The following is a 24,928-nucleotide window of genomic DNA, read 5'->3' on the forward strand; positions in this document are numbered from 1 at the left end:
CACCAAGTGAGCAATCACATGCCTATACTGGCAGATTGTTTCTCCGTACTGTAGGAAATTCTCTTAAGACGTTAATTTGCAAACCAGGGGCCAATGTACTCTAACAAAGAGATTTTCCTGATTGTGAGGTCCTTATGTCAATGAAAATTACAGGCCTCATTAAAAACAACAACAACAATAATAATAATGTAGCAAGGGCGTTGAGCCTGTAGTTCAAGGGCCTAGATTTGAATCCTGACACTCACATTTACTAGCTGAGGAGCAGTAGGCAATTAAACAACCTGAGCCTATTTTCTCCTCTGTAAAATGAAGAGTAATAGTAACAATTGAAATACTACTTCACAGGATTGTTTTGAGCAAAATGCTTTGTAAGACATAGGATGCTTCTATTAATGTTGAGTGCCACCTCAGAAATATTATTAGATCTAAGGTCTAGTGAGCAAATGACTAAAGTCTTTTCCATTGTCTAGTTTTAGCCAAGAGTGAAATTGATGCATATCACTCATACAATCATGTTGTTTTCTCATTGGACTCATATTTGTTTTTTATGTCTTGACTTTGACTTGTTTTTGTAATGATTTGTATTGCTTTGATCAATTTATAATCCAAATGAATTTACCTAGTAAAATGGGTAGATTGCCTGTGTGACTCTGGGCAAGTAACTTAACCTCTGTTTTTTTTTGTTTTTTGTTTTGTTTTGTTTTGTTTTGTTTTGTTTCTTCTCCTGTAAATGAAAATTATAATAGTAACCCCTACCTCCCTTGGTTGTTGTAAGGATCAAATGAGACAATCATTGTAAAATGCTTAGCCCAGTGCCTGGAACATAGTAAGTGGCCTATAAATGTTTGCTATTAAAACCAAGTAACAGAGATGACCAAAATTCACCATTAACCTTTATTTCTTTGGATAAATATAATACTTTCTAGAAGAGAAGAAAGGTATATGCTTTTTAGTAAACTGACTTTTTCTCCTTTTAGCTAAACTAGAGTAGCTTTCTAAGGTGAGAACTATGTATTTCTTCTCATCAGAAAAAGATAGAATAATTCACTAGGTTCATAACCAATTTGATTTTTCTTACTTCTCTTCCTATCCCCCATCTGGATGTTCTTATAAAAAGTTTCCTTTTTAATAGCAATATAAAATAATGCATTTATAAAATTTCACAGACTATTATCCCATAATAAAAAACACATTTGTTAAGTTAGCCACACTGATTTAGCTATATGATTATTTCATTTAGTGAAAGTATCGTAATAGTTCTCCAAAATAGTTCTCCAAATAGTTCTCAAAAAACTTTTTATACTAATTATTTGTAATTCCATGTGAAATGAACAGACTGAAAAATAAGTAGTAGTAACTTTTAAAATGCGATGTGAAGTGAAAGATCAATTTTTTGCTGTATATGTTCTCTTTTTTTGCTTTGCTGTCTCTTTTTACCCTATTGCCACTGTAAAATATTGTATGTACTATGTAACTTAGTTGAATTTTATTCTTCACCTGGCAGAAGTTCATTCTATTGCTTGTTTTTTAAACAGCAAAAGCATAATTTTCTACTGAAAAGACCTTTGTAAGTCTTCCAGTCTAACTCCTTTACCTTAAAAATGAGACAATTCAGACCCAGAGAGATGGAGCAACTATTTCAAAATCACACAGAAAACTTTTATTCTGTTGAAAGAGTGTTGGTTTGGGTGTCAGAGAACCTGGAGTTAAATTCCTTTTCTGCCATTCACTAGCAAGGCCACTTTGTGCTCAATTATCAATCAATCAATCAAAAACATCGATTAAATATTCTATAGGTTTCAGTTTCTTCATATGCAGAATGAGGATCCTGAAGTAGCTCACTGCTAAGTTTCCTTCTTTCTCTAAATGTATGACAATGTAATTCACAGATATTTTTCTCCTTGAGCATTTGTATGTGAAAGAATTTTTAAGCCTCTTACCAAAAGGTTAACTTTGCAAGTTCCTTGCTTACAAATAGATGATTTTATTTAAAACATAATGAGAAATATTTAAATTTTGTTTTCATAATCCCACGAGCACATATGACTAAAAATAAGCTCCATGTGTCAATGTATTAGCATATGGTGTTCAGATAGAGTGTGACTCATTAATGTTATGGGAGGTATGCTACACTTTTAAGATTGCTACACTTTAGCTATGATATTAAAAATAAATCCATTGCTATATTTCCAGGCTACTTTTCTTCTAAATGTAATAATATAAGTATATAAGTACAAGTGTAAGTAATAGTAGTAATAGCACTATTAGTAATAATAATAGTAATAGTAGTAATAATAGTAGTAGTAGTAATAATAGTAGTAGTAGTAGTTATTGTTTAACACAAGAGCACATTTTAGTTAATAGAGCCACCTATAATAAAATAAAATAATAAATTTCATCTTGATTTCCAAATAGTTACATTATCAATTGGATAATTAGTCTTTGAAAATAATTGTAAGACTAAATGTCTTTCACAATGCGTTATCTTTTTTATTTTATTTTAAATAATTTTTTAATCAAAGGCTTTATAGGTCCCATTCTGAAGGGCTAATTAAACTTGGATAATACTGCACACTCTCCCCTTGTTAACATACGTGCTAATTGTACATATGATAATGTTGCCATAAATGTAAATGCCAGATTAACTTTTCTACCTTCCCCATATTTCTTCTAAAGCTGGGCAAAAAAAATATTCTTAGAGGATATTTTTGCAAGCCTACTATCTGATTCATAAATAAATCCCTATAAAATTTATAAATAATTATCTAGTATTTCCTTTTTGGCCTTTGAGCAAAACACAATAGGGAAAAATTATGACATTGCTTAATAAATGGTTTTACCTAGGCTCCTTGAGGGCAAAGATAATGTTATATTTATCTTTATGTTTCCCCCAGGGCCCAGCAGCAGTTTTTGCTACAGAGTAGACTCATAATGACTGTTCATTGAATTGAACTGAATAAAGTATGCATGGAAAAAACAGAGAGAATATAGTCTACAGGCATATTCATGTTTTCCAACATCATCTTTGACAAGGGTCCTCCTGTTTAGCATATGAAGTCACAGTCAATTTAACATTATATTTTCAATGCAAAGCACAACAGTTATTTTTCACAGCACAACTTGTAACTTGTCTAAGACCAGATCATTTGAGATAGATTTAAAAATAACCAGTTCAAATTAAAGATTGGACCATTTGATTTTCAATTTGGTATAGTTTCCCAAATAGAATGTTTTCAACAGTGAAGAAACTATATATCTTTAAATTTATATACACAGCATGAGAACTTTGATATGAAGAATTTCATTAATTTTCCTGAGATTATTTAAGCTAAAAGCATTTAAAGGATTTGTTCATTATCTTCTGAACATGTTCAGGTTATCAAAATTAATCAGTGTTTCTTACAGTGTAAGCAAGACACAAAGACCCAAAGAGCTTGCTTTTTCTTATTTTGTCACATGGCTAGTTTTGGTTTGGGGATTTTTTTGTTTGTTTTTGTTTTTTTTAATCAGCAATATAAAAAAGTTATCTGAGCCTTCTCCATTATGACACAATAATATCCAACATGTAAGTCTTTTCACCATATCTTAGATAAATGAATTCATCTAATATAGTAAAACATTTCCTATCTATCCTGTTTCCTATCACTACTACTCTCTTCCAAATAGGAATTATTTTCAAACATCTTCAGGCCATGGTTCCCTTATAGTCTGAGAAACTAAATGATGTATTCTTTAATTTTGAACTTTGCTTAAGGGTTTGCAGTTTGTTATTCCATGAAGTTGCTTCTTCCTGAGTTTCTTTTTTTTTTGTTTCAATGTTACTTTTAAGATGTTAAAGCATTAACTGTGTTGGTAAAATATTATTTCTGAGCCTTTAGAAAATGTCCCATTTGCACATGAAGTTGTTTTGTATGCATGCAAGTCAGTCTTGGGGGCAATGCAAAAAGTTAAAGAACTCCAGTAGGAGAAGAATTGAAGTCAGATTGTTATCTGTATCATGATTAAAATTATGCTCTGTGTTTGGGATAATCTTGATAAGTTTTATGTTCAGCTGATTCACAGTTTCTATGTTGAAGGCAGTCAGCCTACATTCTAACATATATTCAACAGTTATCAGCAAGTGGTTTAGAGAACAATTTGAAATATAAAACAGGAAAGTGTTTACTATTATTGCATATATGAATCATAATCTTGATGCAGGCAGATTTTCCCCTCTTTCTGCCTCAGTTGCCCTGTAGCATAGGCAAAAAATACCTATTCCTTATCTTATAGTTGGACCATTTATCAGAAAAAAGAAGGTACACAAATGTGTAGGAAGAGATGGAAAATGCAGTTGTCAGTACAATTATGTACATCATTGGGTCATCACACTCAGTAATGGATTTTAATGACAAATAACTCATGTTTTCTGCAAGGAAAAATTATATTCATAGCCAACTGGAACTTACATAGGTGTTTATAAATGAAATGTCAAAGCTGTGTTTTCATTCTTTTTAGAAATCTGAGTGCAACAAAGAATGAGACCATCACTAGAACTCAATAGCTGTAGCTACTGGAAGCTGAAATGTAATGGATCATGTCTAAAAGAGTTAAATGATTTTGTAGCTTTTATTTCATATTCTTTCATGATTTAGACATAAAAAAGCAGTTAGATGATTTTGATAAGAGAAAATTAAACATGAAGAATTGTTAAATCCACAAAATTCAAGCTGACATTTCTGCCTATCTCTCTCTTTCTCTCTCTCTCTATAATATATATGTATACATATATACATATACACACACACATATATATATTAAATATCCATCTGTAAAATATTTAGGAAGATGCATCATGATAACATTCACATAATAGTACATGTTTATAAAACACTTTGCCAACATCAGCTTGTTTGATCCTTACAATTACCCTGAAATCTAGGTATGATTATCACCTCAATTTTTTTAAATTTAGTATGCAATTTAATCAGTTAAGAATATTTAGTTGAGAAACTACGTCTAACAAGGAGCATGGATAATTCAAGTAGCTCCTTCCGTGTCACACTCCTGTATTTGTAAGAGTCCAGAACTGATTCTTAATTCCATGGTCAGATCTCTATTCCCTATTTAACACTGCTCTTATCTCCATTTTACAGATGAGGAGACTGATCCTCAGACAAATTACTTATCATGAGGTCATATTTAAACTCAAATCTTTTGGCTTCTTGTCCAAAGCTCTATTTACTACCCTACACTGCATCTCTAAGCCTATCTATACAGAGAACGGGAAGAGAACAATTTAATAAGCATCTACTATATGGTGTTAATATGCCAATTTTGCAGGTGTGAGAACTGAGACAAACAGAGGTTACGTGACATGCCGAGAGTCATATAGCTTTTAAGCGTCTGATGCTGGTTTGAACTGAGGTCTTTCTGACCGCAGGCACAACACTCCATCCACTGTGATGCCTAGCTTTTTCTACATAAGCTGAAAAACAGAGATGTACATAAATATTTCCTGGTTACATAAATATGACAGACACAAACACAAAAAGAAAAAGTATGAAAACTTTTATTTCCAGGCCTTCCTTTATTTGACTCATAAAAAAAGCAGGGTTCTTTTTGTATCCCATCCTATTTACAAAAGATGATTAAAGTTATACAAATAAGGAACAGCACGAGGGCTGTAAGTGTGGTATTCAGCACTATCTATTCTTCTCTAGTTAGCAATCATTACATTATCTGAAAATGACACACATACATTTCAATGGTAAAATCTTTTCTCTTCATAGTCCTTCAAACATTAAAAATGTGGTAGAATTAAATCACATTGCATCTTTTTCTGTGGCAAAATCTTATGATTATTCAATATACACTTATGGGTATAACCAGATTAAATAAATGAGTTTAAATTAATAAAAATAGATAGGAAAAGGGGGAGAGGTAACATATTCTTATCAGTTTACAAAAGAATTTCCATTACTGTGGGTGCTAATATTTGTCAGAGTCAGGACTTCATGATTCCCTGATTTAATGCTTATTGGTCATAAACTACCAGAAATGATGTTACAATTCATTATTTCATATTTTGACTTATTCACGTATGTGTTCATGTATGTGTCTGTGGTGGGGGCATGCTTTCTTTAGGTACATCTGTTATTCAAGTTACAGCAACAGATGCAGATGATGCCAACTATGGAAATAGTGCCAAAATAGTGTACAGCATACTTCAAGGACAGCCATACTTTTCAGTGGACCCAGAATCTGGTAAGAAAATAATATTTGAACATTATTGCTAATGTAATCATTTGAGAAATATATGTCAAATAAATTCTTCTTTATATCTTTCATGGTTTTGTATAATTTAAAGCATGTTAATATTTTTGAAAAATCATTGATTATATGACTTAACGTACTTCCATATCACCAATAGGGGAGTCTTCTTCTTTAAAAAAAAAAAAGTACATTACTTTTAAAACACTGTTCTACTGTGCTATAACTTCTTGTGTGTGGATTTAAACTATAAAACCAAAAGATTAATAGAGCTTCATGCAAACAATAAAAACATGGGGCAATCTAAGAAAGAGACAAACCCTGAAGCTTGTGACAATTTCTAAAATGAAACAAGGACATTTGGCTGAAAGATTTGCATTGACTAAAAAGGTAATGTTTGTTATCAAAAGGATAAGTAAGTTGATTTAGCAAAGACCATACACTGAACAATGGCAGGGCTAGAAAGCTCTGTATTCTGGCAATTACATTAAATTGGTCATGGATTGAAAAGCTTATTTCAGTATACCTAAATTTTATTAGTTTGCTGTGATTAACATCTGTCCAGTATAACTTGCATAAATCCATTAAAAAATTTTAATATTAAAATGCATGACTTCTCTCTCCTTTCCCCAAAAGGCATAATAAAAACAGCATTACCAGATATGAGCAGAGAAAACAGGGAGCAGTATCAAGTGGTTATCCAGGCCAAAGATATGGGAGGACAGATGGGTGGATTATCAGGAACAACCACAGTGAATATCACTTTAACTGATGTCAACAACAATCCTCCACGATTTCCCCAGAGTAAGGAATATTTGAAGTTTATACATTTGAATTTTCTTTAAAACCGTTTTCATGATGCGCCACTATTTTCATAAGTAGATTCACTGTTGTGTTTTTAAAGAACAATTTTTTATTTTGAATATGTAAGTGGAAAAAAAGCTCTAAGATAAACATATCTTTTCAATAGTTTGTGTGTGTATATGTACATATACTCATATAACATATATGTGTATATATGCATATTGAACATATACAGGTGTGTATTATATACATACACAAATACATACATACACTACACATATATACCCATATATACCTGCATGCATACACATATGCATATGTCTGCATATATACACATGCACTATATATATATATACACATACATGCATATATACATACATTATGTGTGTATGTGGTTTGCAAAACACTTTACAATCGTTATCTCACTTGAATCTCCCAACAGCCCTGTGAGGTAGGTGCCATTATTATTTGCTTTTTATAAATGAGGAAACTTAAGCTTAACAGATATTTAGTAATTTGCCTGGGATCACATTAGTAAGACAAGCCTAATTCTAGCCACTGTCATTAGCTGCCTCGTAACAAAAAAAAAAAAAAGACTTCAATTTTACTAGTATTGAGTTGGATAGTAGAAGGAATTAAGAGGACAAAGTATCTTATTTTGGTTAAATCTCTTATCCTTCTTTCGGGGTAGAAGGTCAGTCCACAGCTCTTTATGTTTTTTTTTTTTCTGCCATCTCAGCAACTCACCTTCTACCTTCACTAATTCTTTTTCTTTATCAATCAATACCATGCTACCAAATTCCAAACTGGTAAATGGGAAGCCTTCAGACTCAGGAGGAGTTGGAAGGAACCATAAAATATACCTAAATATAGGCAAGATTAATGAGACAAATCATTCCAGTCCCTCCCTGGCACCACCCCAATCTTTGAGTTCAGCTCTTCAAATATAATAGACTATTTATACTAGTTGTTTTACCTGTGTCTGTCTGAATTATGACAGAATTATTAATAGGTCCACTAATTCGAGTCAGTTTAATCAACACATTCATTCATGCCAAAGTCTAACCATTAATACCAGGACTACAAACTCATCTCATTTCATTATGACAACAACAACAATGACAACTGGATGTTAATGAATGCTGTGCCACTTAAGTATACAGAGAACAATAGGTGCCTTAAAGATTTCATTGTGTAAATGAATGAATGAACAAACAAACAAATGATTTCACTATGCAGCATCAATTCAGATCTGTTCAGGGATTTATGATGACCAAAAGTAGTTTCCACTGTCTAATATATATTAACTGAAATAGGACAGTGTGATCTTCATTCTTTTATATTCTTGGGGCACTAACATGTTAAGTGACTTTCTCATGGTAATGTCATAGAATTTGTCAAAAGTAGGACTTCAACCCAAGATCTTCAGGCCAATCTTTAATCAATTAAAACTTGTATTTATATTAAAATTCTGTTGTGGAAGCATTGCTGTATAAATTCAAAATTGCCGAGTGCATTTTATGATCTGAATTATTTAGAATTCCTGTCAGCATTAGGAAACTATATCAGAGAATCACTCCTATAAGCCTCTTATTTTGTCTTTGTCAAGTGGATATAAATTATCTAATGCCTCATAAACTGAAGTGTTTGAAAACAGCACATAGAAAATTAGCTTTCTTCAATAACACAAAAGATACATCAACATGGTTACTGCTTCCATTGCCTCAGATTGAAACATCTCTTTTCCACAGCTTGATTGGCATTTTTCTGAGAACAAAACTATAATAATATAAAATAAATAATAACAAAATAAAATATATCCCCCAAGTGTATCTAGATGTACAAACTTCTGATAATGTATCTCAAAGTTAACTGGGTAGGATCTTTAATAACAAACATACAGTTTACCACTGGGACAAATTTTGAAAACTTTATAGCTTAGAAGGATCTATCAGGAATTTGAATCTTCTAATTTAGCCTTAAAAACACACAATTATCTTTAATTGTTGAAAGAGAAAATCAACAAAAATCTTGTGGTGATTTATATAGATGCATATATAATATTATTATATTGCACTTACAGCTTTTATGCAGTCTAAATCTTCACTTGATTTATAGTCTTTCCTGCCCTAATACACAAATATTTTCCCATTATCTTTCATCACCTTTCCAATATGTTGAAACTAAAATCATAGAGTAGCTTAAAATGACATTTGGATATATGTTTATATCATGTAATCATTTTTACAATTCTCAAATGCTAAGAAAAAGCTTTCATTTAAGTAAAGATGGTATTGGCCATAGTTAAGTGCATACCAAAGGATATGATGCTCAAAAAATAAATGATGATGATAATGATGATGATGATAGTGATGAGTGTTTGAGGGAGAAAATTCTGAGACTCAGAGTTGCCTAGCTTGGTAAATTACAAGTACCATGTGAACATGAAAGTCCCTTAAAATTTATTCCTTACACTAGCTAATTGAGACAGATTCTCGGTATTTCACCTAGTCATTCACAGACATAGCCTAAACTTGGGACAATATTGTTAGAAGATTACATATTTTAGGCATGAAATTACCCTGGGGGAAAAATTGAATTTAAAAAAGAAAATCTTGTTTTTTAGTTCCTGTATAGCCACTGAAATGTGTGACTATAGAAAAGTAAAACTGTTCTAATTATCAACTTTCTCATCTATAAAATGGGAAATATTCTGCTTATACAATATATCTCAAAGAGCTTTTATGGATGAAATCAAAGAACATAAATTAAGAGGTTTGAAAGCTTTCTTAAAAGTAGAGTCTACTATGATACTTTGAAGTTGTCCTGTTAAGAATGTATGTGATATATCAATTCCATGGTGGGACATTCTTCTCCTAACCTTTCTCTTCTATTGTGCTTTCTTTGTACCCCTCATTGTCTAGGTGTAGAAAGTGAGAAAAAATGAATTTGGAATCAAACAACCCTATGTTGAGTAATAGTTTTGCCATTTATGATTTAACCTTGGGAAAGGCATTTCCTCTTTCTGAGTCAGTTTCTACTTCTATAATACAGGGCTAGTAAAATTTGAATTACCTACCTCAAAGATCAATTGTGGGGAGGGAAAAAAGAGATTGTGTATTTAATATGTTTTATAAGTAATACAGTATTGTATAAAGGTTGGATTCTAGTTGAAATACAGTTTAATATCGGTGACCAGTAGGGAAAATCAACTTAAAACAAGATCGTTACCAGATGTTTGAATTTATCTTGATATCAGAACATTTCGATGTGATACCAAAACCACTGCTTGAAAATGAAATGCTCACTGGGAAGTGGAGCCAAGATGGCAGAGTAAAGGCAGGGACTCTCCTGAGCTCTCCCCCAAAACCCCTCAAAATACTTTTAAAATGACTCTAAATAAATTCTGGAGCAACAGAACCCACAAAAAGATGAAATGAAACAATTCCCAGCCCAAGACAACTTGAAAGACCAGCAGGAAAGATCTGTTGTACCAAAATGAGAGAGGAGTTCACTGCAGAAAAGGCAGTGCCAGCACAGACAGGACCCCCACAAACCCAGAGTAGGCCTCAGGGTGACTGAATCACTGGTAACAGTAGCAGTTTCCAAACCTCTCAGCTCACAGACACCAAAGAGAAGTTAGTAGGTCCGCAGGAAAAGTCTATGACACCTGAATGAGAGTAGAGCTCAATTCAGTGCAGGCCTTGCTAGCACAGCCCTGGCCCCAGTAAACTGAGAGCAGACCTTAGGAGCCACTGAATCAGCAGCACTGCGGCTGCTTCCAGAGCTCTCAACTCACAAATGGTAAGGGGATCGAACAGCTGGTCAGAAGAAAATTACAGTGATCTTTTTGTTAGCACTGAAGGAGGATTCTGTTACTTTCCCCATACATGGATCCTGGTCGCAATGCTGGGTGGCAGTCCCAGGGCTAGGAGGAACACTAGCACATCAGAGCTTGTGGCAACAGTGGAGGGGGGACTCTCCTCACAGTTTCAGGTCAGAAAACAGTGCTTGTGGTCACTCACAGACCAGAGCACAGGCCAGGACAGTAGTAAACACCTCTCCTTTGATCATACCACTTTGAAAGAACTGAAAACTTAGAGATCTCTAGAAGTATCTCTGAAAACAGCTGCACACAACCTCTGAAGCATGGGACAATACACCCTCCACCCTGGAAGCAGAGCCCTACTTTAACAAACAGTTAAAAGTCAACTAATAGGCTGGGGGAAATAAGCAAACAATTAAAAAAAACAGCTCTGACTATTCAAAGTTACTAAGGTAATAAGGAAGATCAAAACACACACTCAGAAGACAGCAAAGTCAAAGCTCCTACACCCAAAGCTTCCAAGAAAAATATGAATGGTATAAGGCCATGGAAGAGCTCAAAAATGACTTTGAAAATCAAGTGAGAGAGGTAGATGAAAAATTGAGAAGAGAAATAAGAGTGGTGCAAAACAATCATGAAAAAAGAGTCGACATCTTGGTAAAGGAGACACAAAAAATAGTGAAGAAAATAATACCTTAAAAAAGAGACTAGGGCGCAATGGATAGAACACTGGCCCTGAAGTCAGGAGGACCTGAGTTCAAATCTGGTCTCACACACTTGACACTTACTAGCTGTGTGACCCTGGGTAAGTCATTTAACCCCATTTCCTAGCCAAAAAAAAGAAAAACCCACACAGACTAGGCCAAATAGTAAAAAGGGTCCAAAAAGTCGATGAGGAGAAAAATGCCTTAAATGGCAGAATTGGCCAAATGGAAAAGTAGGTCCAAAAGCTCACTGAAGAAAATAATGTCTTAAAAATTCAACTGGAACAAATAGAAGCTAATGACTTTATGAGAAATCAAGAAAAAATAAAACAAAATGAAAATGATGAAAAAATAGATGACAATGTAAATCTCATTGGTAAAACAACTGATTTGGAAAATAGATTCAGGAGACATAATTTGAAAATTATTAGACTACTTGAAAGCCATGATCAAAAAAAGAGCCTAGACATCATCTTTCAAGAAATTATCAAGGAAAACTGCCCTGATATCCTAGAACTAGAGGGTAAAATAGAAATTTGAAATAATCCACTGATCACCACCTGAAAGGGATTCCAAAATGAAAACTGCCAGGAATATTATAGCAAAATTCTAGATCTCCCAGGTCAAGAAGAAAATATTACAAGCAGCCAGAAAGAAACAATTCAAGTATGGTAGAGCCACAGTCAGGATAACACAAGATTTAGCAGCTCCTACATTAAAAGATTGGAGGGCTTGGAATATTGTGTTCTAGAGGGCTAAGGAGCTAGGATTACCTACCCAGCAAAACAGTATAATCCTCCAGTGGAAAAAATTGACATTCAATGAGATAGAGGATTTTCAAGCATTCTTGATGAAAAGAACAGAGCTGTATAGAAATTTTGACTTTCTAATACAAGAATCAAGAGAAGCATAAAAGGTAAACAGAAAAGGGAAATCATAAGGGAATTAATAAGTTTAAACTGTTTATAATCTTACATGGAAAGATGATATTTGTAAATTATAAGACATTTCTCATTATTATGGTATCTAGAAGTATATATAGAAAGAGGGCCCAGGTATGAGTTGAAAATGAAGGGATGATATCTAAAAAATAAAATTAAGGGGTAAGAGAGAGGAATGTACTGGAAAAAAGAGAAAGGGAGAAGTAGTGGAGTAAATTATCTCACATAAAAGAGAAAGGAAAAGCTTTTACAGTGGAGGGGAAGAGGGCATAGTTGAGAGGGAGTGAGTGAACCTTACTCTCATCAGAATTGTCTCAAAGAGGGAATAACATAAACACTCAATTGGGTATAGAAATCTATCTTATCCTACAGGAAACTAGGAAGGGAAGCATATAAGAGAAGGGGAACAAGGTTATAGAAGGGAGAATAGATTGTAGGATAGGGTAGTAAGAAGCAAAACACTTTTGAGGAGGGACAGGGTGAAAGGAGAGAGAGAATAGAATAAATGAGGTGGGGAATAGGATGGATGGAAATATAGTTAGCAATAGTAACTGTGAAATAAATTTGAAGTAAGTTTCTCTGATAAAGGCCTCATTTCTCAAACATATAGAGAACTGAGTCAAATTTATAAAAATAAGAGCCATTCCCCAACTGATAAATAATCAAAAATATGATCAGTTTTCAGATGAAGTAATTAAAACTATCGATAGCCATATAAAAATATTTTAACTCACTATTTTTTTTTTGGCCAAAGACAAGATTTATTAGAACATCTATCATATTGGGCAGACTCTTAAGGAGTCTGAACATTTGTAAGCTATTGGCTAGATTTTAAGAATCTGAGCAGTGGCTAGATTATAAGAATCTAAGCATCTTAATGGAGACAAGATGGACCTTATATACGGAGTGGCCAAGTGGTCTATGAGGTGATAGAACTCCAGGGGTGGCCAAGGGAGAATGGAGCCTAGATAGGATTAAGGGTGGGAAGTGGCCTGGGGCCATAGGGAAGTATGGAATTATAGCCTCAGGAGAACCCCAGAGATTTGGCCATATGGACCAGAGTTTCCTTTTTGGGGTCTAGATTCCAACCCCATCATTCCCCCCCTCAAAGAAACGGAAACCAAATTCTTTTGGGGTAAGGGGAGAAGGTCTCAGCTTCTGAAACTGATTCTTGCTGGCAAGGGGCGTAGAGCTGTCCCTGCCTTGAGGGGGTCCCAAAGAGGAGGTTGACTAGAACCGAGCAAAGGCTGCATCCAGGGAACGATGTGGAGACATTGACTGGCACTCACTGTTTTGCTACCAACTGTAGGTGAATGGCCCATAGTCTGGAAGACATACATCTGACAGAAAAAAAAACAAAAACAAAAAAACTGCAGGGCCTGGATATACAGCAAGGACTAGATTTAGGGCCCAATTTTGAGAGAATAAAACTTCCTTAGCTCTGTTTGGATTCAGATAATTCAGTTTTCCAACCATGCAGAATCAAATCCACCTCATAGCCAGACTCAGGAATAGCCAAGTGGGTAACATTCCCTTTCAAAGCAATATAATGGGGAAACTGAGTCAGAAGGATCCCAATTTAGACTGAGGCTAAAATTGTCCTCTCAGCTTTTCCCAATGCTGACTTCCCACCAGTATCACAAGATGGTGCTTGGAGAGCAACCCTAACTGCAGAGCAAGAAAGGAGAGAGGGGAGGCTTACATACCTTCCAGTCTTGGCTGGAGAAGAACTTGGGGTTAGGCAGTTTCCCCTTATGGGCCACCAAAATGATGAGGGTTAGGGGTTCAGGGGTGCTGGGACCCCAAAATCACAACATGCAGGTCTTTCCCAAAAGAATTCGACCTAAGCCTTCTTTTGGCCAAAGACAAGGTTTATTAGAACATCTGTCATATTGGGCAGACTCCTAAGGAGTCTGAACATTAGTAAGCTATTGGCTAGATTTTAAGAATCTGAGCAGTGGCTTGATTATAAGAATCTAAGCCTTAACTCACTATTGATTGGAGAAATGCAAATTAAAACAATTCTGAGGTACTGCCTCATACCTATTAGATTGATTAACTGGACAGAAAAGGTAAATGATAAATGTTGGAGGGGATGTGGGGAAAAAAATGAGACTTTATTGCACCATTGTGGAGTTGTGAACTGATTCAACTATTCTGTAGAGCATTTTGGAACTATGCCCAAAGGACAATAAAACCAGCCATACCCTTTGATTTAGCAGTACCACTTCAAGGTCTATATTCCAAAAGAGGGGGGAAAAAGGACATATATGTACCAAAATGAAAGGTATTCTTTATAATCAATTATTCCATGATACATTAAATAAATGCCTTGATGCTCACTTAAACATTTTTATTCAACTACTTCATTAATTGAAAGATTATGATATTGGAAATTCTTATAATTTCTTCTGAGAAGCTCAAATTGGTTCATATACATTGTTACACTTAGTCTCCAATCATCTCTTCAGTTGTGATAATATTGTCCACATTCCATGTTAAAGTAACTCTAACTTAGAGCAGACAGACTGTGTGGTGCAGTAGGAAAAAATACTGATTCTTGAATTATAGAATCTGGGTTTGACCTCAGAGTAAGGTTCCAGAGTTTGATTCCTATGTTTGACTTTAGGAAATTCACTTAACCCCCTCAAGCAGAGTTTTTTCATCTTTACAATGAAAGGGTTTGGCTAGATGGTTTCTGAGGAATGTCCTACTCATAGCAATGTGATCTAATATGCATTGCCTTCTCCAGTCCATTCCCTTAGATGTTTTAGACAGTGGCCTGAAGACATAGGACAACTCTTGAAATTTAAAACAAATGCAATTTTGATGATTTAAAATCTTTGGAATTCATTTTTATGACTTTTTTTTTCTTTACTGTCAATTTTTAGTTTAGGCAGACATACTCCTCAAAGAATCTCTGCATAAGGAAGTGTCACAAACGTCAGTGTTTTGTCTGTTCAAGATATGTATTCAGGTTGCATTTAATATTACTAGTTAATTTTTTAAGGTTATCAAAAGATTTTATATATGTAACAGTGCATATCTTAGCCTTCACTGCCTGAAACAGCAGTTATATTATTTCTGCCTTGCCCCAAGGCTCTCTGATAAGAGAAATTGGGAGAGGCTAGGCTTTTTGCCATTGGCTTCAGCCTCATTGAAGGTGTTCTTCCAAGTATAGGGGTAGTCCCCAGAACCCCAGTTGCATTTGGCCACTAACAGTCAGACTACATTTTCAAAGAAATATTAACTTCAAAAGGTATAATCAAAAATATACAAATTTACTCTCCAACATGTGGGGCTTAATACACTCTTCCTTTTGTGCCAGCTTAATCACTAGGAAGGGCAAGAGGTTTAGGTTCACGTGTTAGCTCAGTTCCTATAGAGCACAGCTCTTGTTCCCTGTCCAGAACTCACATTGAGCTTGAATCCTAAGCATCCTGTCTTCTCAGAGCTTCCGTAATGTCCTAGGGACTGCAACATCTCACCTGGAATCTAGATTCCAAAATCCCCTTGATTCAAATTCTGGTTCTATGATACCTAGAACTGAGGATGATAGATGAAATAAAACAAAACAAGCAACCACAGGGCAAGAAACCCTCAGAACCAAGGAGTAAAATGGAGATCAGGTTAACAAAATTATTCCCCTCTTGCCTATTCAATTCATGGCAACTGTGGTGTGGATAAATGAGCACACAGGAAAGAAAGTGACTCACCAGTTTTAAAGATGTAGCCTTTCTGACTATGCAGCTAATCAAAAGAGGTTAAGAAACTATTCCTACCCATGTGGTAGGGGATGTGGAGTCCTTTCATATTAGGTGATTTGACCTTACCCAAAACAGGCCCCTTTACATACACATTGACCCATTGGAGCCCCATAATAGGCCTGCTACATGGGCACTCCAAATATTCCTAATTCCATTTTATAGATTTGGGAACTGAGTCCCAGAGAACGTCCATACCTTTTTTATAATTACACAGTTATTTGACATTTGAACCCAGGACTTCCATCTCAAAGTCTATCACTAATTCAGTTCTTCCAGATTGCTTCTCATACAGCAAAACATGACTCTCCTCTCTGCCCCCTCCCATGCCACAACTTTGATGTAAGTAAAATTTAATTCAATTCAACCTAGCAAATATTTATTAATGACCTCCTGCTCAGGATAGGATACAAACACAAAAAAGTAAAAATATCTCTACTCAAAAGGAGTTTATTTTAACAGAGAGAACAATATTACTACTGAGAAGTCAATGTGAAATATACCATATACAAGAAAAATAGTTTGTGGGTCACTAAATTGGGGTGGACCAAAAAAACTCATGGAGAATGTGACATTTTACTTGTATTTGAAAGAACCTAGGGATTCCATAATGTAAAGTAAGGAACCCATTTAGAAACTCATTTTTAAAAAAGTAGGGCCCAGCTACTTAAAACTCTAAAAGAATATGCTATTAAAGTGATACACTCAATATGCCAGAAAATTTGGAAACACAACAGTGGCCACTGAATTGGAAAAGATCAGTTTATGTCCCTCTCCTAAAGAAGAGTAGTGCCAAGGAATATTCAATTTATCAAACAATTATGCTCATTTCACATACCAGGAAGGTTATGCTTAAGATTCTGTAAGCTTAGCTTCAGCAATGTGAACCAAGCCCTACCAGAAAAGCAGACTGGTTTTCAAAAAGATAGTGGAACTAGAGACAAAATTACCAATATTCAGTGGATTGTGGAGAAAACAAAGTAGTTCCAGGCAAAAACAAAAACAAAATAAACAAATAAAAACAGCTTACTTCTGCTCCATTGACTACACTAAAGCCCTTGACTGTATGGATCACCAAAAAAACAAAACAAAACAAAACAAAAACATATAGAGAGAGATAAGACCACCAGATCATTTTACTTTGTCTCCTGAGGAACTGTAAGAGGGCCAAAATGCAACAGTTAGAATTGAACATGGAACAACTGCTTGGTTTAGGATTGGGAAAGAAGTACAGCAAGGCTGTATATTGTTACCATATTTATTTAACTTTTATGTAGAGTACATCATGCAAAATGCCAGGCTGGATGAATCAAAAGCTGTACTTAAGGTTGCTGGGAGAAATAACAATAATCTCAGATGTGCAGATGATGCCATTCTGATGGCAGAAAGTGAAGAAGAAATCAAGATGCCTCTTGGTGAGAGTGAAAGAAGAGAATGCAAAAGCAGGATTGAAGATTAACATAAAAAAAACAAACAAAAAAAAAACCAAAAAGAACAAAAAAACAAAAAACAAAACAAAAAACAAGAGCTTGACAATGGGTCTCATCACTTTCTGGCAAACAGAGAGAAAGAAATGGAAGCAGTGTTAGATTTTATATTCTTCAGCACAAAGATCACCACAGAAGGCAACTGCAGCCATGAAATTAAAAGACATTTGCTCTTTAGAAGGAAAAGAATGACAAATCTACACAACATACTAAAAAGCAGAGACACCACCTCGCCAACAAAGATCCATATAGTCAAAGCTATGGTTTTTCCAGGAATGTATAGTTGTAAGAGTTTGACTATAAGGAAAACTGAGCACCATAGAATTGATGCTTTCAAGTTGTGCTACTGGAGAAGTCTTTTGAAAGTCCCTTGGACATCAAGGAGATTAAACAAGTCAATACTCAAAAAAATTAATTCAGGATATTCACTGGAAGGTCAAATGCTGAAGCTAAAGCTTAAATACTTGGCCAAAAAATGAGAAGACCATTACAAAAACCCTAACAGATAGAGCACTGGTCCTAGAGTCAAGAGGATCTGAGTTCAAATCCAGCCTCAGACAAATAACACTCACTCGCTGTGTGACTCTGAGCAAGTTACCTAACCCCAATTACCTCACCAAAAAAAAAAAAGACCTTAATGCTGGAAAAAATTGAAGGAAAAAGGAAAAAGGGATGGCAGAGGATGAGATGGATAGTATCATGGAAATAATTAACATAAAGTGGGACACACTTTAAGAGTTACTGAAGGATAGAAGCGAGTGGTGTGGTATGGTCCACAGAGTCACAAAGAGTGGGACATGACTGAACATCTGAACAGCAAAAATGAATTAGATATTGAAAGATTATAGATATAGAACATGCACAACATCAAAACCTATCCACTTTAACCCTTCTTTTTTAGAGTTGTAAAACTTGAGGCTTAGGGAACTTATGTTACTTATCTAGTTACACAGGTTATAAGTGTCATCAGTGGGATTTGGAACTTGGTTTACTGACTCCTGAGGAAATGTTTTTGTTTTTACTCAGCTGTAAATTGTGAGCTAAGAAGCATCCCACATCTCTAGCCACATGATTCATTACAGCTTTAGAACTTTGTAAAGAAGAATTCTCTTTCCATTTTACCATGATATTTTATTGTAGAAAAGGAATTAATTTGACCAGTCAAAAAACGAAAAAAAATTACTAAACAAATCCTTCATTATCATCATCACCATCATCATCAAAAGAATTGCAAAAAAAATTGTTAAATATACTTAGAGAACAAAATTTTTTCAAAGTATGTTTTGCTATTAGTTTATATCATAATAATGCCTTAAATGTGGTCAACTTGTGGTTAACTCTTGTTGCTTTCTATATGAAAACTCAGTTGAGCTTCACAATAACCTTGTACGGCAGTCAGTGAAAACATTACTATATTTCTTTCATAATCATAGAAACATGGTGTCCAGAGAAAGTAAATGACTAACCCAAGGTCACATAGCCAATAAGTGAATGGCCAAGACTAGAATCCTGATTTGGTGCTATTTTGACTGTAACAGCAGCTGCTGCTATTTCCAGTATATAGTAACATAAATGGGCTTTACTTATAGAGTTTGTACATGTTGTGTATATGTTTGTGTGTGTGTGAATGATGCCCATGTAAGCTATGTGTGTCCTCAAGTGTCTGCACAGATTCGACTTACAGGGAGATGTGGATAGGTATTTCTAAAGTTTACTCTACCTACCCTTCTCCAAGGGTGAATTTGATTCCTTCCAGGCAGGGAACAAAAGATTGATGCTGTGATGCTGGTCACTCTGTTGTCCTTATAGAGGAGGGGCTGGAATTATATCTCTCTGCCCCTTATGTACTGTTGGTTCAGAGGAAATAATTTTAGGTTCAAGCTGTGTTTTTGATTGCTATCCCTTAACAGGGAAGAAGGCATCCAAACAATATATCCAAAGACTTGACTTACTTCCCACCAAATGCCAGTTATACCAGACTGTCACAGTTAATGAATAGCAGATCAATCCATTAATCCAAGCCAATAGCAAACAGGAATAAGAACAGTTACACAGATTAGCATATACTGTCAAAGTACAAAATGAATAAGTTCTCCTAAGAGGAGTGAAAGATCTCAGCTGAACCATGAGAGAGAGAGAGTCCGTGATCTCACAAAAAGGGAAATCACCTTAAATTCTAACATGGTAAATTGTGAAAAGGGGCATGATCAAGGTTGCAGGTCCTCTATATATCAGCTTCTCTCTGGAGTTTTTAACTCCTTTCAGTAATATCCCCCATGAAGACAATCTAGAACTATTTATCTCCTCTTTGGAAGCTGGAAGCCAGAAGAACTAAGATCTCTACTCCATTTCAAGTACCCACCAACTCTTCTCATGTAGGCACTGAGCACTGAGTAAACATTCCCCAGTAATGAGGAGAATCTTCTACAAATGAGCTTGAATACTGGGTTACACTTACAGTTGAGCATTAGTTGGTCAGGCAAGACTTCTACTTCCAAATTTTAGCAATTATTCCATGACTCTATTTAATTGAAGGCAATAAAACTAGATTTCTAAAGAGAAGTTAGTACTCCAGGTTTTTCTTTAGTTAACTAGCTTCATCTATATCCAGAGACAATAAGAGGCATTTCCTACTTCTATATGAACAGAAGGGTTATTGATTATTGCCTGAGAGCTTATAAAGAGGAATTTGATGAAGCTAAAATACATGATGATTCCAGTTTTTTGTGATGTAAACCATCATCATAGAAATATCAGGCTTGTTGCTCATATGGATGCCTTGTCAAGCTATAGTAAAATTAGACTAACAAAAACAATTTAGAAGGTGGTTATTTTGTTAGAGGTATTTAGAACACAAGGGAAATTCAACTACCAATTTATTATTTTATTTAATTGACACATGTATGACAATCACTTTTTTAAGGCACAGGAAGAATAAAAAGGAAAAAAAATGGATTTTCTTTTTTTCCTCTGCTTTTCATGAGAAATAGATTTGAATCCCAAATCTTTCATTAATTAACTCTGAGATTTTGGTAAATTACTTCATTTCTCTGGCCCTCAGTCTCCTCTTCTGCAAAATGTGAGGTTTGGACTTGGTAGTCTCTAGGGCCCCTTCCAAATCTTAACTTCAATCATTTTATAATATATAGCTCAGAGCCCTGCATTATGAAAATCATTTGAACACCTTTTCAACTTTAAAACCACTTTATTCAAATGAGAAAAGGAAGGGGAAATTAATATTACTCAATATCTAAAGTCACAATGTCAAAGCAGAACTCATTTAATTTGCAGGTACATATCAGTTCAGTTCTCCTGAGTCTGTGCCCCTTGATACTCCACTGGGAAGAATAAAGGCTAATGATCCTGATGTGGGGGAGAATGCAGAGATGGAATATAGCCTTGTGGAAGGAGATGGTTCAGACATGTTTGACATCATCACAGACAAGGATACACAAGAAGGGATCATAACTGTCAAAAAGGTTTCTTTTCTCCATTGTGATTTTTTTCTAAATTAATATAGAAGAAATTATCTATTTGAAGTTTTTTTTTGCTTCAATGAAGCTGTTTGGACTTATTTTCTACCTTCTTTAGGGGAAAGTCATCCTTTATGAACTTATATAGATGAAAATTGTTTTGTTATTTCACTTCTCATAAGACCTCTTGATTGCCATATGTCAAATTTTAGAACACTCCAAATAAAAATGCATATAGTACTAACAGATGTGCAATAAAAAATAACATCAGAAAATATATGTGATCTTGTTTTTGAAGTTTATTTTATTTGACTTCATTAAAGGTGTCTTGGAGTGAGAGTAGCATACTAGGGAGCCTGGAAAGTACAAAGAGCTACTTTTGAAGATTATTTTCTACCTTATACATCAATAGTGTTATGATAATAATCACACATTTTTGTTCAAGTATGATAATTATTATGATGATTTTTAAGACTGGATATAAAATGTTTTCCCTTAAATATACTGAAATTGGCAAACATCAAACTAAACTTTAAATATTTGATTACAATACCTTATGTTTTAACAGGTAATATCAATTCAACATTTCCTCCCAAGGACTAACAAAAATGTGTTATTTTGTGTTCTTAAGATTCAGATAAAGAGTATTTTAAGTTTTCACCATAGTTAAAAAGGGACTTGGACAAATAACTCAGATAAGACACACTTCATTTTATTTTAATTCACATTTTATCTTCCCTCTGAATCTATGTCAGTGCAAAACTGAATACTTTAATATCATATTCCTCAGAAGACAATGTTGAAGATAGTATTGACTACTCAATGAAAGAAAATTTCATTTGCAACTAAAAACTAACACTTGCCTCAAACAATGTTTATTGGGCACTTATATGTTAGGACTTGGAGATCAAAAGAAATACCAAATAGTATTTACTCACAGTAGCTCACATTCTACTGGGGAAGCATGAAAGAGAGAGACAGAGACAGAGACAAAGAGAGAGACACACAGACAGACAGACAGAGAAATAGAGACTGAGACAGAGATACAGACAGAGACACACAGACACAATGAAAGTTAGAAAGAGGTAGAGAGATGGAGACAGAGATAGAGAATAACAAAACAAAGAACAAATGGGGGATTAAGAAAGGACTCACATAGCAGGTGCTGCCTGAGTTGAATGTTGGAGAAGGCAAGAGATTATAAGAAGCAACTATATAAGAGTTCATTCTTAACTAATGCGAAAATTTAGAGGCAGGATATGGAATGTAATTTACACAAAACAGCTAGCAGACTAGTTTGGCCAGAAAGAAGAGTGAATGGAAAAGAAGCAACATGGAATATAATTGGAAAGAAAGGTGGGAACCAGATTACCGTGATCCTTAAATGTCAGATTGAAGATTCTATGTTTTTATCATAGAGGCAATAGTGATCCATTTTAGATTCTTGAATTTCCAACAGTATTTAATATGATCAAGTATGTATTTTATGATATCAGTTTGGCAGATAAGTGATAGAAATATTGGATAGGGAAAAGATTCAAATCAGGAAGAGCAATGAGGCAATTGGAATAGACCTTACAAGAGATGATAAATGTCTAAAGTAAAATAGAGGATGACTTTTCCAATCAGTGCCTTATTCAATCCAATTTGACATTTAGGGAACATTTGTTTTATAGTGAGCTTACTTTTTTAAGTGTAAGTGAGCATTACCTTTGTCTTTATGTGATGATCACTGCTTTGGTAAGCTATTTATCTGTAGTTCATGCTATCAAGACATGACTGCTATTTTTTTAACTTGTCATGGATTCAAGGGAATGTGCTATTGTTAAATGTGAAAACTCTTGTCAATTTTATCTCTAGCAATTAGATTTTGAAAAGAAAGTGCTATATACTCTAAGAGTGGAAGTGAGTAATACCCATCCTGATCCACGTTTCCGACATCTGGGGCCATTCGAGGATACAGCAGTGGTCAAAATCTCTGTGGATGATGTCGATGAGCCCCCTGTCTTCAGGAAACCCTTTTATTTGATTGAAGTAGATGAAGATGTCAAAGAGGGTAGCATTATTGGACAAGTTATGGCTTATGACCCAGATGCCATCAAGAATTTGATAAAGTAAGTACATTAGAAATGTTCACATTGTTACACACAAAAATCAAAACTTAATTCTATTACTGAAACTATATTTGTAAAAATAAATACTATAATGTGATGTTTTTCTTAAGTTCATCAGTCATGATCAATTATATTCTTCTTCCACCATATTCCATAAGGAAAAAAATTAACAAGCAAAATTATAGGTAAACTCTATAATTCTAAATTATGAGAATGAATAGGATGATGAGTCTATTGTTATTATTATAAATATCTCTAAGTAATACTGAAAAATTAGAAGAAACAGTTGTTCCTGAAATAACATACATATCACAAAATTCAAAATGTAAAGGAAAACATATTGGAATTATGCTGCTAGAACTCCCCAAAGCCAAGATTAGACATTAATAGCTATCATTTTTTACTTGATAGGTATACCAGATGTATTTTCTGTGGTTAAAAATAATTTATAAAACCTGAGAACTTTGTTTTATCCTATCAGTTTTCTCCCTATTTGTCATTTAAGGATTTTCAAAACTTGAGTATTGACTGCACAAAATAATTTTTTTCATGGTTGTTAAGGGACATGTGCTTATATGCGTTAATATTTTAAATGATCTTTCTTCTCATCCATGTTTATTTTCTACCCATTAAAACAGGTCTACCTCTCTGCCTACTCAATCTGTATAACACTTGTTCATATCTTTGCATAAATCCTACTTATTTTCTATCCAATGTGCTTGTGTGTTTATTGATGGGAAATGTCATCATTCTGAGAAAAAAAAATGAAGCATAGTTTTAAATTTTCCTACTTTAATAGGAAGAACTGCCATATTTAAATTAAAAGAATATTTAACAATATCATCATTTTCTCATTTAAAAAGAAATATTATAACAATTTTTTTTCAAAACAAACTTCTACATATATAACCAATCTTAGATTTGTTATTACATTGAATTTACCTTCCTAGTGTAACGGTCATCTTTGCAAATAGAGGAGTTAACAAAAGAATAGTTAAGATAACTTATTTTTTTTAATCTATTTGTAAATGTATATGTATAATATGCAGGTAGGTATTTTTGGTATAATTTGCTTGACATATGTGGGAAATTTGATACCTACATATATAAAATATCTTTATAGGTCACTTTTTGTCAAATGAATTTGTTCAAATATATGCAACCATATCTGCATAATTATATATATAATATAAATATATGTATGTATATACGTATGTATGTATTTGTGCTATGTACAATGCTAAGAACCAAATACACAAAGTAAGGGCGGAGGGACAACATAATTCCTGCCCTTAAGCACTTTACATTTTAATGGGATAGACATCAGACAAAAACATACAAGTCATAGAGTGAAATTGGAAGGAGGGAAAGCACACTGTATTTTGGGGAAGGGAAAGAAAGGAAGGAAGGGAAAGACATCAAGACTATAAGATATAAGCTGAGCCTTAAAAGTTGCCAGAGAAGCCAGGAGTGGGAGATAAAGAGAAAAAGCATTTTAGTTTTATGGGACAGCCAATGAAATAGCAGGAAACTGGCAGGTGTAACGTTGTGTTATACAGGAAA

General features: G+C 34.3%; 1 protein-coding gene across 2 annotated transcripts in view; it reads left to right on the plus strand.

The window, feature by feature from the left end:
• CDH9 (cadherin 9) overlaps positions 1-24,928 on the plus strand; it is a 160,294-nt gene that overhangs the window by 98,968 nt on the left and 36,398 nt on the right. The window contains exons 3-6 of one of the 2 annotated variants that reach the window (XM_027868998.1): positions 6,127-6,246; positions 6,889-7,056; positions 21,070-21,257; positions 23,112-23,365. In XM_027868998.1, coding sequence (XP_027724799.1) covers positions 6,127-6,246; positions 6,889-7,056; positions 21,070-21,257; positions 23,112-23,365 — 730 coding nt within the window. The remainder of the gene's footprint in view (positions 1-6,126; positions 6,247-6,888; positions 7,057-21,069; positions 21,258-23,111; positions 23,366-24,928) is intronic. The other variant, XM_027868999.1, reaches the window with a different exon arrangement.

This window comes from Vombatus ursinus, unplaced genomic scaffold (genome assembly GCF_900497805.2).
Source record: "Vombatus ursinus unplaced genomic scaffold, bare-nosed wombat genome assembly UNPS02014791.1, whole genome shotgun sequence".
Taxonomy (NCBI): domain Eukaryota; kingdom Metazoa; phylum Chordata; class Mammalia; order Diprotodontia; family Vombatidae; genus Vombatus; species Vombatus ursinus.